Below are 12923 nucleotides of genomic sequence, written 5' to 3'. Positions count from 1 at the left end.
AACGGTTTTCAAGACTGTCCTTTTAGATTAAAAGCAATTTAAATTCAAATTATATTAGCTTTAAAATCATTATGGAATTCTGAAAAATGAGATTTATACTGTATGTAATAAATTCAGGTGTAATAATAACAGCCCAATGATACTAATACCTTGATCTTAAAAACAGCTACTGCAATTATTTAACAATGTTGATAAGATGGAAGTGATGTGAAAAACTTTTTAGCTAGATGTCAATAAAATAGATAGCAATGTAAGATATAGGAAGCAAATAATCTGCATGATTTCATATTTAAATTAATTTTAATTAAAATAAAATCTCTTACTACACAGACGCACATTAATCCTTCACATGCACTTTTCACATTTCACTTGCAGAACTGAGCATAAAAATATTAAATAATACTGATACCATTTAGACCAGACAGTACTGAATTTGTGTTTAATATATTAATAGATGCTTTTTCAGACTGAATATCACACACTTCTCACATAGACAAGGGAAAAGATATAACTATTCTGTACTATAAAAATCTGCAATATTTATCATATAAAAGTATACAAGAATATGTTTAAACATTTAAGTTTTCATTTGCTAGAATATGCTATATTTGCCATATACCAAATGTAAAGCACATAGCTTCAAAATACTGTAAAGATACTATGCTAATACTATGCAACGTATTCTCTGTTTTTTATATGGAATACCTTTTTCTTTTCTGTTTAAAAACACTATGTAATAAAAAAAAAAAAAAAAACAAACCTGAAGAGCAGAGGTAAAAAATTCCTACCCACTTCCAAAGGCCTAGGACTGAATGCTACAGTAATCTAACTCAGAGAAGCGTAATAACAATCTGCATAGCAGGCACATACACGCCTGTTTAGTTATACAATGGGATCTGTATATGTTTGTGCGTGTACATGCATTAGATCAGGAGATGTATTAGAAATAACAAGGAAGTAGTGCTAAAAGATCTCAGCAGTCACTACCCCAAATGCCATTCAGGTAATTTTTAACACTCACTGGGCACAGAACCAGTATTCATACAAATAGAAAAACTGTGTCCATGTTATTTTCTGTAGACTGATGTATTTTATTGAAGTCAAAGCACATTTTCTCCACAAGAAAGCATTCTTAGCAAACCAGTACAGGAAAACAAAGCATATAGTAAAACATGTAATTTTTAAAAATCAGTGTCAAGCGTGTTTTAATAAATCCCATCCCAATTAATGGAGAAATTGAAATAATGCTAAGATAATCCTACTGTGCAGAGCACTTTTTTTCTGAGGCAAAAAGGACTGATTTTAGCACACAAGCAATGAAGCTATTGTAAAACCCTTCAAACTGAGTGGCAGAAAAATGAAAGTCATGTCAGTTATTATGCACAAAGCACACAATAATAATACTATTGTATTATTATTATATAATTACAATACTATTGTAATATTATATAATAATACTACTCCTTAAGTTTCTGTAATATATAAGCTACAAGTGACTGATCACACACAAACAGTGAAATTGGGCAAGAGATTAATGGCATTATGGGGATAAATGGTATTTGTATCAACTAAAAGAGCTTGGCACAGCAATGAAATCTAAGATAGTTACAGTTATCAGCGTTGCCAGATGAAAATTCCAGGGTCCTTTTTTTCCCCCATCAAACACTTCTTTTGAACGGAGGCATGGTGTAAATGAGAGCAGCAAACTTTTCATGATACCTTGAGATAAACTATAAATCCTCAGTCCTCAAAACACTTTCCACCCTGTTTTTTATGATGTCATGCAGCATGTAAAATCTGAGTTTACGCAGAACAACTCACGTTTTAGATAACTAAAGATTACTTGATTTCTAATATCAATATCAAAACACCATACCTAAGGTTCCTTCCAACTCAGGATACTCTATGATTCTGTGATTTATTTTATAAAAATCCCACTGTTAGCATTGGTGTAGTATGTTTCTACATTGATAAGCATTACACGAAACACTTTCGAACCTTGCTACCTAATAAATTATGATTTATTGTTAAACAAGCGAGCTTGTTTTTCTGCATTCGTCCGCGCTGACTTGAGGTTTCCTTGGAACAATTAAGTTACTTCCAGGAGCGAAATGAGAGAAGACTGCCGGCCCTCTGCGGTGCCGATCTCGGGGTTTAATGGTCTCTGGGGGCATCTACTGGAGATGTGGGAAACTGCAGGCACAAAGCGCGGATTCCGGCGCGGAACAAAGGGCCGTGCCCCGACACAGGGCACAGGGCCAGGGGCCGCCACGGCTCGCACGGCCGCTGCAAGCCACGGAATGTGCCGGACCAGGGAGAGCAGACAGCTCTGTCAGGGCAGCCGGGGTTCGTTTTGAAACTGAATGTGATGTGACTGCAAACCCAAAGTCCTCCCTCCCCTAGGGCGATCATGAGTCCTCCCTCCCCTAGGGCGATCATGCCAGAGAAAAAGGTTTCAGATGGATTTTTTTTAAAGCAAACTATTTTTAAATTAAATTTGGAGCATCTCTATGTATTTATGGTTAAAACAATGATCAATTAATCAGGTTTTAATTTAAAAGACAAGTGGCTTGCTTTTCTCATCCATGAAACTCAACAGATGAGAACCACAACACTTGCCACAGAGCCAGCTGATTTTGAGACTCCCCTGATCCTCTGCCTGTGCGCTCATTTCTGTCATTGCTGCTACCCCGTGCTGTTGCTAAATATTTATTTACACATAAATAACCAGGGCAGGGCACTAAGCTCCAGGTGGATCTGATCCTACACCAGCAGTTACTGTGATCCAGTGCTGCATCAGAAAGTGCTGAAATATTCTGTGAGCTTCTGAGAGTCTCTGTGTCATGATGAGGGTTGTGTGTCACAAGAGTTTTCAGCACCAAATAAATAACCAAAAGTTGAAGTTGCCATTTTAGTGGCACCTTGGTACAGGTGACAAATTTGCACTATGTAATATCACATGTGTGGAAGGAGCTGCTTATTGAATGTGGATCTGTGAGCTGGAAAAGACACTGCTGTTAAAACTGTGTTAAGTGTACTCAGATATTGCTACAGACTTTTGAATTTTTCCTAAACTATACGGCTGCTTCAGTAATTTTCTTATATGGATTTCTTTTTGCATTATCATTGCTATTACAAAACAATCTTGAGTCATGCTGAGAAATCACAGAAACCTGATTCTAATCTCTCTTTACCAGTGGAAGAATAATAAATAGCAATGTTCAGTGAGATTAATGAAATTACACTGTTGTTCCAGTCTCAAGGACTTTCCTATATTATGGTAGTGCACTTTTACAAGACCCTTAAGCAATGCTGGGAGACCAACACAGCACCTTACAACATTCCCTCCAACTTAAAATCCTCCACAACAAGGCTATTTGCATTCTACCCTTTAAACTGAAAGAGAGAACAGAAAAAGGAAAATAAGAGGCCAAGAGGCAGGAACTGGTGTTAGAAATAATCAAAACAGCCAGCATAGCATAACAGAATCATTTATCAGGAGCTTAATTCTCTATGCCTCCTGCCTGATGTGGTAAATTACAGACATGCAAAATAAGTCCAGAAGACTACTACTTTCAGATGGTAGATTTATATATTTATAACTATATATATTTAATATTAGGTTTCATATATTTTGATTTTGTAGGGCTTAATTAGTATTTCCAGTTAATTCCAGCTGCTGATTACAATACAAGTTGTTGTACTGTAGCAATCCCATTTTGTAAAGAACAAAATGGCATGGATTAAACAACGATAGTATATAAAATATTAAAGTGTATTTCCAGTGTAAAATAATTACTCTACCAATTATTATAATGTTTAAAAACTGTATTCAAATAGGTTTCATCCACTTGGGATTTCCCTCTGCAGTTGGCAAGTCAATGACTGATACAAATGCCTTAGATAAGCATCACAAAATTATGAAAAAATAATAAAGATATTTTTGCTTATGTTTATTTAAACAAATTTATTTTAATTCCCCCCATTTCCTGTCTATAAATCTAGAAGAAAATTGAAATTACATAAAGTATGTGAATACTTAGCTACTTTTTGCTTAACCTACATGCAAAAAAACCACATCATAAACATGGGAATATCAAAGTTTACTCCCTAAAATTTGAAAAATATATGCATTAAGTAAAAACAAATATAGTAAATAAAATACAAAAAAAAGCCAAATATGCTGTAAGAATTTGTACATTCAGGCTGCTCTGCCTAGGAATTGAAAGAGGAAATATTATTTAATTATAATTGGACAGCCAAAAACCAAGAACAGTTTTGCAACACCACAGGCGACCCATGCCCAAAATGAGCTAAATTTTGTGTAGGCAATTGTTGAACACAGAAAGGGCTCATGCAAACGCTTGGGAAACATGGAAGGCGAGGTGCCTTTAGCACCCAGGTTCCAGTGGTGTCAGCCCCTGTATTCACACTGCTGCTGTCTACTGGGCTGCAACCCACCAAAGGTGAGCACACAGCTGACTCAAAATACATCCAAGCCCTGTGCTATTCCAATTCTCTGGGAGAATTTATCCACACAAGTATTTTGGTAAGTCAAGCCCTTGTATGGTCCAGGCACTCAACGCATTTCAGTACCATGTACTGCTACTGATACAAAGCTATTTAACTGCATCAGGGCACAGCCTCTTTAATCCTGCTTTAAAGACTGTCCATTTAAATACTTTTCTTTTAATGAAATATTTACTGCATGGTAATATGTTAAATTGTAGACTATAGTAATCTCATTAAAAAAAGATATGACAGTACAGTAAATGCCATTAAGCAGTAATAGACAGCTTACACTTCAGAATATTTTACTATTAAGGCTGAGTGTTAAATTACATTGGGATGGGATGTCTGCTTTTTAATTCCAAATTACAAACTTGAAATAGCTAATATCATATTACAAAAAATAAAATCCACAAGCTCACAAAGGGCTATAAAAAGGATTCCCTATTCTAATTATAAATAAAAAATATTGCACGACGATCTGTACACATCATGGGAGGGAAAAAACAGCACTTGGAATTGACTTATAACAATACAGATTTTTTAAAGAAGAAAAACTTTATGGAACTATTTATCCAGAACTATTAACAAAAAGATGAAAATAAAGCATATATTTTAAAAAAGAGGTGTAGGTACTTTATACTATATATGTATATTTTTATGTACAAGAACTTTCAGCTTTAGCAATGCAGTGTTTTCTATCTGCTGCCTCAGTCACTGGATTGTTGTCAAACCTCACTTTAACCGAAATCATGCAATCAAAGGGAGATGCACACCCTGTCAGTAGGATCCCGCAAAGAACACATATATTGAACTCACTTCCTTTTGTTCAAAGCTACATAAAATGAAAAATTAATCAATTATAAACATCAAAGGATGACACATAAAAAGTGTTTTAAAATGAATGTAAGCACTGTAATAATTAAGAATCCTCATTAACCCAGAAAATGGAAATATAAATTTGGGAATGAACTTTTGAAACATTCTGTCCCTAAAAATAAATGCAAAGAAAACATTAAAACTAAAGATAAAAATTCTGCCCTTATAAAAATGTTCATCTTACATAAGTAAACACACCTGTGATTATTTCCAGAATATTCAGAAAAAAAACCATCATCATCATTAGTCTTTCCACTTTTATTTCTAAATTAATAATGTTCCTTAACCAAAAGCAATTCCAACCACATTTTATGGACTGCTATTTATGAAGTATTTCTCAACTTCTCTCTTTTATTTCAGAGCTGACCTGATGGTCTGAGAGCTAGAAACACGTGTGTTTGGAATCCTTTCCATTTGACTTGCATGATATCAAAGCAGTCACTAAATTTCTCTGCATGTTTATTTTGCAGTGCGCAGGACAGATAAACATAATTATTTACTTTCTGTATCCTCTCCAGCTGCTATCACAAAATTTCATAAAACCCTATACAAGGCTCTGCATTTTTTGCAGTATTGATATGAACAATTCACACAGTACTTTCGCTTTTATTTAGGAGATCTCTTATTCAAGTCCCCAGCTGAATTTACTCAGTAGGATAAGGACAAATAGACCACAAAGATAAGGACAAATAGACCACAAAGAGATTGATAAGAAAGGAAAGGCGAGGATTTTACACAATGCAGGATTCACTGCAAAAATTATTAGGAAGTCATGACTGTACCAAGGCAGATTAGACAATCTTTCTTCATCTCAGCCTCTCTTTGTGTGTTAGAGATGCTTCACCTTTATGGAGTGTTTTAAAAATAGAAGTCAGTTGTGTACTGCTTGTACATTATCTTCGGTAGTAAATATTGCTGAACTACTGAGAAATGAAAGCACTAAAAAACCGTAAGACCAAACTTAGTAAAAACAACAAGTTACATAAAAAAAGAAAAACTTCAGCTCACTGTGTTCTTCTTTATTAAAGTATGTCATGTATTTTATCTTTGCAAGAGTTTGATGAGTTTTTGCAAGTAAAATTCTGTTTCCTCTATACTTGCTAATAGTCATGAGAATCTGTAGTTTGCACCTTCCCATTAAAAATGTATTGTATTTTTTGAAATTATTCACCCCGCCTTTTATCCAGATCATGTCTTTGAAAGGAGGAAGTAGATAATAAATGGAATAATTCATGATTTCCCATTAAATATGAAACTTTCTTTTGCAGAGTTTAGAAAATGAAGTTCTACATAATGTACAGAAGTTGATTAGAACTTTTTTTAACCTTTTCAAGAAAAATCTTGCACATTACACAAATGCACAGAGAAGTTTCTTTAGGAAAGGCAAACCATTCACTTCCTACACAGCTCTGTTCCTCAGATCACTGCCTAATTACACTAAATAATATGCTTATCAGGCCCAAAATTCAGAGAAATCATTCATTTGACCAAAAAGAATGTGTGCCTCTAAGTTCTAAAATCTCTTTTTGAAAGTTGTTTAATAAACATTGAATCCTGGTCATGGCAAGCGAGATTGTTAGGAATTATTCAGACTGAAAAAAATACATATTTAAATAATATTGTGAAAGGAATTTAAAATTTATCATCTAGCTCACTAAGTGACTTGTGCCATCTCCCTTTCCACAACCAGCAGGGAGTTTGGGACAGAGTGCCTTAATTTAAAATTTCTTTTGCCATGAAAGGATAAATTTCTTTGGTTCTGATTTACCCTCTTCCATAGTTTTTAGTATCTAAAAGTGAAGAAATACCCTCATAAAATGTAAATGAGTTTACACAACATTCCACCAGTTTTCAACCAGAGTAATGAGAACAGAGGGCCATAAGGTGCTTACAGGTCCTGTCCAAAGACTGACATCAGGAAGAACAGCAAATTCTGGCTAGGACTGAACATAAAAGGGAAAGAAGTTTAAGTCTTTCTCTGTTTGCTGCTATCTCCTTGAGCTTGCCTCCCTCCCTCTGTCTCCACAGCGTTGTACACAGAAGAAATGGAAGTAGTTCACAGCAGTGCAGCACCGGAACCAAATACTGTCTAATCAAGGGCTGAAATACAAGGGAAAAGCAGAATCTGCTCCTACACTCTGTCTGCATCTCAAATTGCCTTTTGCAAGCTTGCTAGTAATAGCACATGCACCTTGTGCTTCCTTGCCTAACCCCACACCAACAAGAAATCTTCCTCACCTTTTTTCTGGTAGTGCTTCTCTTCCTTGAAAGCCTCACTTACGAACAGAGGAATGGTCAATTACCCTACAACATAAAACTCCCATGCCTAGACCAAGCCCGTTCAAACTGGGAAGCTCCAGTAAAAATTCCAGGTAATGAAAAAGAGAACATGGCAATATGATGTCAATGAAAAAAAGGTCCCCATCTATTTTTTGAGTAACCTAAGAAGTCACCTTATTAATTTATGTGGTAGAGGCGACAGCTACTAAAAGTATGGGTTAATCAAATCCCCAATCAGCTATTTCTGTTCAGCTTCCTTAAAGCACTCGTCCTTCAATGCATAGAATATAGACAGATAAAGAAGCAAATAAATAAAAAACTGAGTGCTGAAACAACTCTCATGATTTAAATAAATTACAAACAAAGGACAAGGTCAGAAAATCCCAGTCTAAAACTAAGGCTTACTAGTCCATCATGGCTATGATGAAAATACAGAACAAACCTTCATAGTAGGTCTCCCCTCCATCAGCCCACAAATCCCATTTTCCTCCCTCAGTGAACTCTCCACATCATCCTGGCCTCTAGTCAGGTGAGGAAGTTTCTCCCTCTTTAGTCCTGGAGGACAGATAGGGCTGAGTATTCAGAGATCTCTGCTAGAAGATGTATGGATGTAGGAAACAATTTATTTCCACAAACTCCTCTAACACTTAATCCCTCACAAATTTTCCCACTTCTTTCTTCCTTAACTCTACTTAGCTGATGTTGACACTGAAAAGAGCAGAAACTTGGGGAGGGTAGTAAATAATTTGTCTCTGCCTGAAGAATGGAAAAATAATTTTTTTTCAGATACCACCAACAGAAGTTTTAAAATGGATGCCAGGTCACTTATATTCTGCAGTTGACAGCTTCCTGTAAAAATGTTGCCTCAGGATTGTCTCTAAGACCTCTACTTCATCCTTTTTACAGCTTTCAAAATTCCATAGTTCTGCAGCATGGGATTGAGTGGTAAATTATGTGTCTACATCTGAGCTCATCACCCTATGATCTCTCTATAAGCAATGGAGAGAAACAGGTGCTTCGAAAGTCTAATTCACCTTATTCTAAAGCACTTGTCTGGATCCTGAAAGATGGGGCTCAACTAATCACAAGGCTGGGGTTATTAACCCAGATCAGTCAAACTTGGGTCAAAGTCCCTCTGCTCTTTTTGCAGGGAATTTACAGAAGTTATGCTTCACTATATTCATCACTTCTCACTGCTAGAGCAGAAATTTTATGTTCCATTTTGCAGCCAACAATCTGAAAAATAGTTTAATGATCCACCTTCACCATACTGGCAGAGACGGCCGCTAACTGCTCTGGAGGACACAGAACACCTGAGAATTGAAGCCTTTGCCTTTTCCTGTTTCAGGTAATCCTAAAGTGGGCCAGCCATTGGAGAATTCTAAGCAGAACAGCCCACTGTATCTCAAAAACATCTGACAGAATGCGTGTATGAGAATGCTGTCTCCCGCCTGAAAAAATTCATCCCACAGCCTGTCTTTGCTGACACAGATTTATCAAGCAAGCTTTCCATAACACACTGATCCTCCACTCATGAGACACAAAACACAAATAAAAATTTTCTGCATACCTAAGTAAGTCTTCACCATCTCTGTATAATAATTTGGATTTCTTTTGACCACCAGAGCCTTGAGGACTGTAGAACTCCATCATCCAACTCAAATGCATTTAAAATACCTGTAGTAACATCACTAATGTAATTATTTTTTTAGTTGCAGCTAAGCAAAGCTATTCCTCTAATCAAATACATTTCAAAGTTTCTCTTTCTAGTCTTCAACTCTTTTTTGATGACGTGCTGCTCTTTTGACAATTTTCATTTGTATGAAGAGGAGAGAACTGTTACTTGATCTTTCTGGCCCTGACAAAAAGGTCAGGAAACAAGAATGACAATATCAAATTCTGGACCATTTTAGGCTCTAAACTAATCTGAAGATTCAATCCTGAAATCTTAATGAAAAATGCTTCACAGTTCATCATGAACTTCTTGACTCTTGGTTCAGTTATATGAACTATTTTTAATTTTTACTGCAATTTGATTTTGAGCTGGTAATGACTTGGTGAGTCAGGACTAAGAACAGAAGGTATCAAGGAAAGCACACTGAAGGCCACAGGAGTCAGCCAACCTCTGCATACAAAAGCCTGCTTCTGTGGCAAGAAAGCATTCACATTCTGCATTAACGACCTTTTACTTTTTTTTCCATTTCCAGATCCTTGCATCACATTTACTTCTTATTTCAATTTAAAGTCTTTGAGAAGGAATGAAAACAAAATCAATGAAAAAAACCAAAGCAATATCCTGTTTTAATATAATTAAAGTACTATCTTTCCTAAGCACTATTTTTCTCCCTTGTCTATCATATCAGCCTGGGACAAAAAATTATTACAAAGAAAAAGAACGAAAAACATCTCTTCATTTTTCCACAGGAAGAAAAAGAGATTATATAATGAAGACACTTAATGGAATTCTTCTCTTTTGCTGAAGTTTGGAACACAGGACAATATTTTTACAATACAATAATAACTACAACCTTTTTCCTTCAATAGTTCATCTCATATTGTGATGGATAGGATTTTAGGGGAAAATTTTAGAGAATATCCCTTTTTTCCATAAATGTGATACTACCTATACACTCCTTTATTTAGAAGATAATAAATTTGTTGTTTGCCTATTGCAAACTTTAAAAAAAAAGGGTGTTTAACATTAAGCAGAAATGTAGCTACAAGAATTTGTCTTGGTGCAATAATCACTGGCATATAAAGTTAAGCTCAATATTAAACAAAATTACAGATCTTTATGTCAGAGGAAAGAAATTCAGTCCTTTTATAAAGAAGTGTAATAAGCTGCTTCTGGAATGGAAGCAATATTGAAAAACTAGACAGCATATTACAAGCCCTCTCTCATATTTTTAAAATAATAATACCATTGCCTGCTGAGATATACCAAGCATTCACTGATTTCAGTAAGAGCATTTATAGATATGGCATTGCCTTACTTAATAAATTTATTTTAGATTACATTTGATGCATTTAGTTTTTCCTAACTAGATTAGCATAATACTAATACAGCTGTGTAGTTAGCTTGCTACATTTTGTTTGCTCTCAAATGATTTTATCAAGGTTATGGAAGAGCATTAGTAAATTATACATAGAGAGAGAAATTTCGTAACTGCTGATTTATTATCAAAAGCTAAAATTCTAAGAGAATTAAATGCACAGAACATGAATGTAACCTTTTAAAGTAGGTACTTTAAAAACCTCCACAGAAATAAACCAAAATGCATATGATATTTCAGTTTAATCTTCTAAGAGGTGTTGGTAACTTTGGAAAAACAGCCTCTTACAAAACTGTAAGGGAACTCCACTTAGCATAGGTACTGCAGAACAGATGATAAAATTCTTACTTCATTGTGGATGTCCTCACTGGTTTCCTTTGCCACAATGTTCAGACTCAGGGTTTGGATATAAAAACATCACTTAGGAGGATTTTTTGCATTGTTTTTTTGTTTGTAAAATTCACTTTGAAGCCCCAAGGCTTTCCTAAAATAGCAGTCACCTCCTGAGTAATCACCTCAGGGAAAACACTTGTGTCCCTGGCATGGTGTGGAAATCCACTGGGGCTGAGGGCTGAAACAGCTCCCTGGGAAGGCACCTCAGCCTGTGGCAATTGTTGGAGTGCAATGAGCAGAGCAGCCAGTTCCCCAGCTGGTGTGGAACCGGGGGGCACTAAGGGAAGGTGCTCACTTCTGTGCTTGCTCCCTGAGCTCTGATACCTGCAGTAATTTTCTAGATTTCAACGTGAAAGTTTTAAGGGAAGCTTTGCAGGCACATTCTTAGGCTAGGAAGGAAAAAAGAAGCATATTTTGCAAGAAACTAGCTGGTGGAATTCCTGTCTGACTGATAGAATGTTTTTATGCTGCAAGGGTGATCTTGCAATATTCATTGTTAAGGTGCCTAGAGCCCTTGTATATGCATCCTTTTATTATTTAAATATTGAAATAAATAAATCAGCTCACTTAAGCAACCAGCAATCCAGTTTGTTAGAATTCTTTCATTAATTTTGATGGTGCTGAACCCCAGATCTGTTAAAATACTCCAGAAGAATAAGTTAGTCATAGTCTCTTGTAACTTCTGAATGTAAATACCTCAGCTGTAAGAAATCAAAACTTATCTAGATTTCTTTCATTCACTGGGTTTTTAAATAACTAATGGGGTATTAAATGCTTCACCACAGAAGTCAGCACTTGGGCTTGGCTAAATAGTAATTCAAAATTACAAGAACGTGTATGTCAGTATACTCAGCTCCCACCCCAAAGGAGATATTTCACAAAGGCTCAGAAAAAAAAGAGAAGGGAAAAGAAAAAAACAGCAGCACAATATAATTACTGACACAATCTTAACAATAATGTTACAAATCTGATCTAATTGATAAATATACAAATTAGTAAAACCAAGGAGATAAATGCTTTGATATATTTAACATCAGGAGAAATGAAACATCATTATTTAATATCAACTTCAATTTTTAAATGCCAAGTTCCACTAAAAAGGGTAGGGCCTAGGGAACTTTAAATTTAAATTACTCTGATGACTAGAAACAAAGGAAACAAACTTATGGATGTTAAAATGCCTCGAAAAAGCCAACTTACGCTGCGGCTTCTTGTGTTGACACCCCTTTGATATTCTTCGCCAAATAATCATCTATGGCATCTTTGTCTTTGATCAAATGAATCCTAAATTTAAATGAAAAAAATTAAAAGAAACACTGTAAGGTGCTAACATAGACTTCTGCAGCATGTATAATATATTATCATTGCCAAGTTGAGCTAAACACTGAAATATTGACAAAGTAATATATCAGACATTCTATAAGCACATACAAGTATCTTTTTAATTTTTTGGTCTGTAGTTAGTTCAAATCTTCATTTCTGAAAGAAAACAGAGGTGATACAAGCTTTCAGGGGATCTGGTTATCTGATATTTCTGTCTAAACTAAAAGAAATTGTGTATTAGCTAAATCAGTAATAATTGATTAAGCTATCCATATTTAAACTGTTTCCTAAATCAGAACTGTTACATTTTTATATTATGAGTATGGACCAGAGTGGTACAATATATTTCATATTTAGCTTCTCCAAAATTAAAAACAAAAGCAAATCAAGAAAAGAATTTCCAAATCCAACTCAAAATGTTTTCCTTGGTGCAATGCAATCTTTTAATGCTGCTCCTGGCTTTCCACAGTTTGAGTAGCATAGTGC

The 12923-nt window shown here is 35.3% G+C and overlaps 1 protein-coding gene and 1 long non-coding RNA gene across 2 annotated transcripts in view; both read right to left on the bottom strand.

The window, feature by feature from the left end:
* Positions 1 to 12923, bottom strand: part of LOC132072014 (uncharacterized) — a 118100-nt gene that overhangs the window by 96372 nt on the left and 8805 nt on the right. The window lies entirely within an intron of this gene.
* TTC29 (tetratricopeptide repeat domain 29) overlaps positions 1 to 12923 on the bottom strand; it is a 71888-nt gene that overhangs the window by 54253 nt on the left and 4712 nt on the right. The window contains exon 3 of the mRNA XM_059471468.1: positions 12315 to 12398. Coding sequence (XP_059327451.1) covers positions 12315 to 12398 — 84 coding nt within the window. The remainder of the gene's footprint in view (positions 1 to 12314; positions 12399 to 12923) is intronic.

Source organism: Ammospiza nelsoni, chromosome 4, assembly GCF_027579445.1.
Source record: "Ammospiza nelsoni isolate bAmmNel1 chromosome 4, bAmmNel1.pri, whole genome shotgun sequence".
Taxonomy (NCBI): Eukaryota; Metazoa; Chordata; class Aves; order Passeriformes; family Passerellidae; genus Ammospiza; species Ammospiza nelsoni.
The sequence above is the reverse complement of the archived record's forward strand: the minus strand, read 5'-3'. Positions and strand labels throughout refer to the sequence as shown.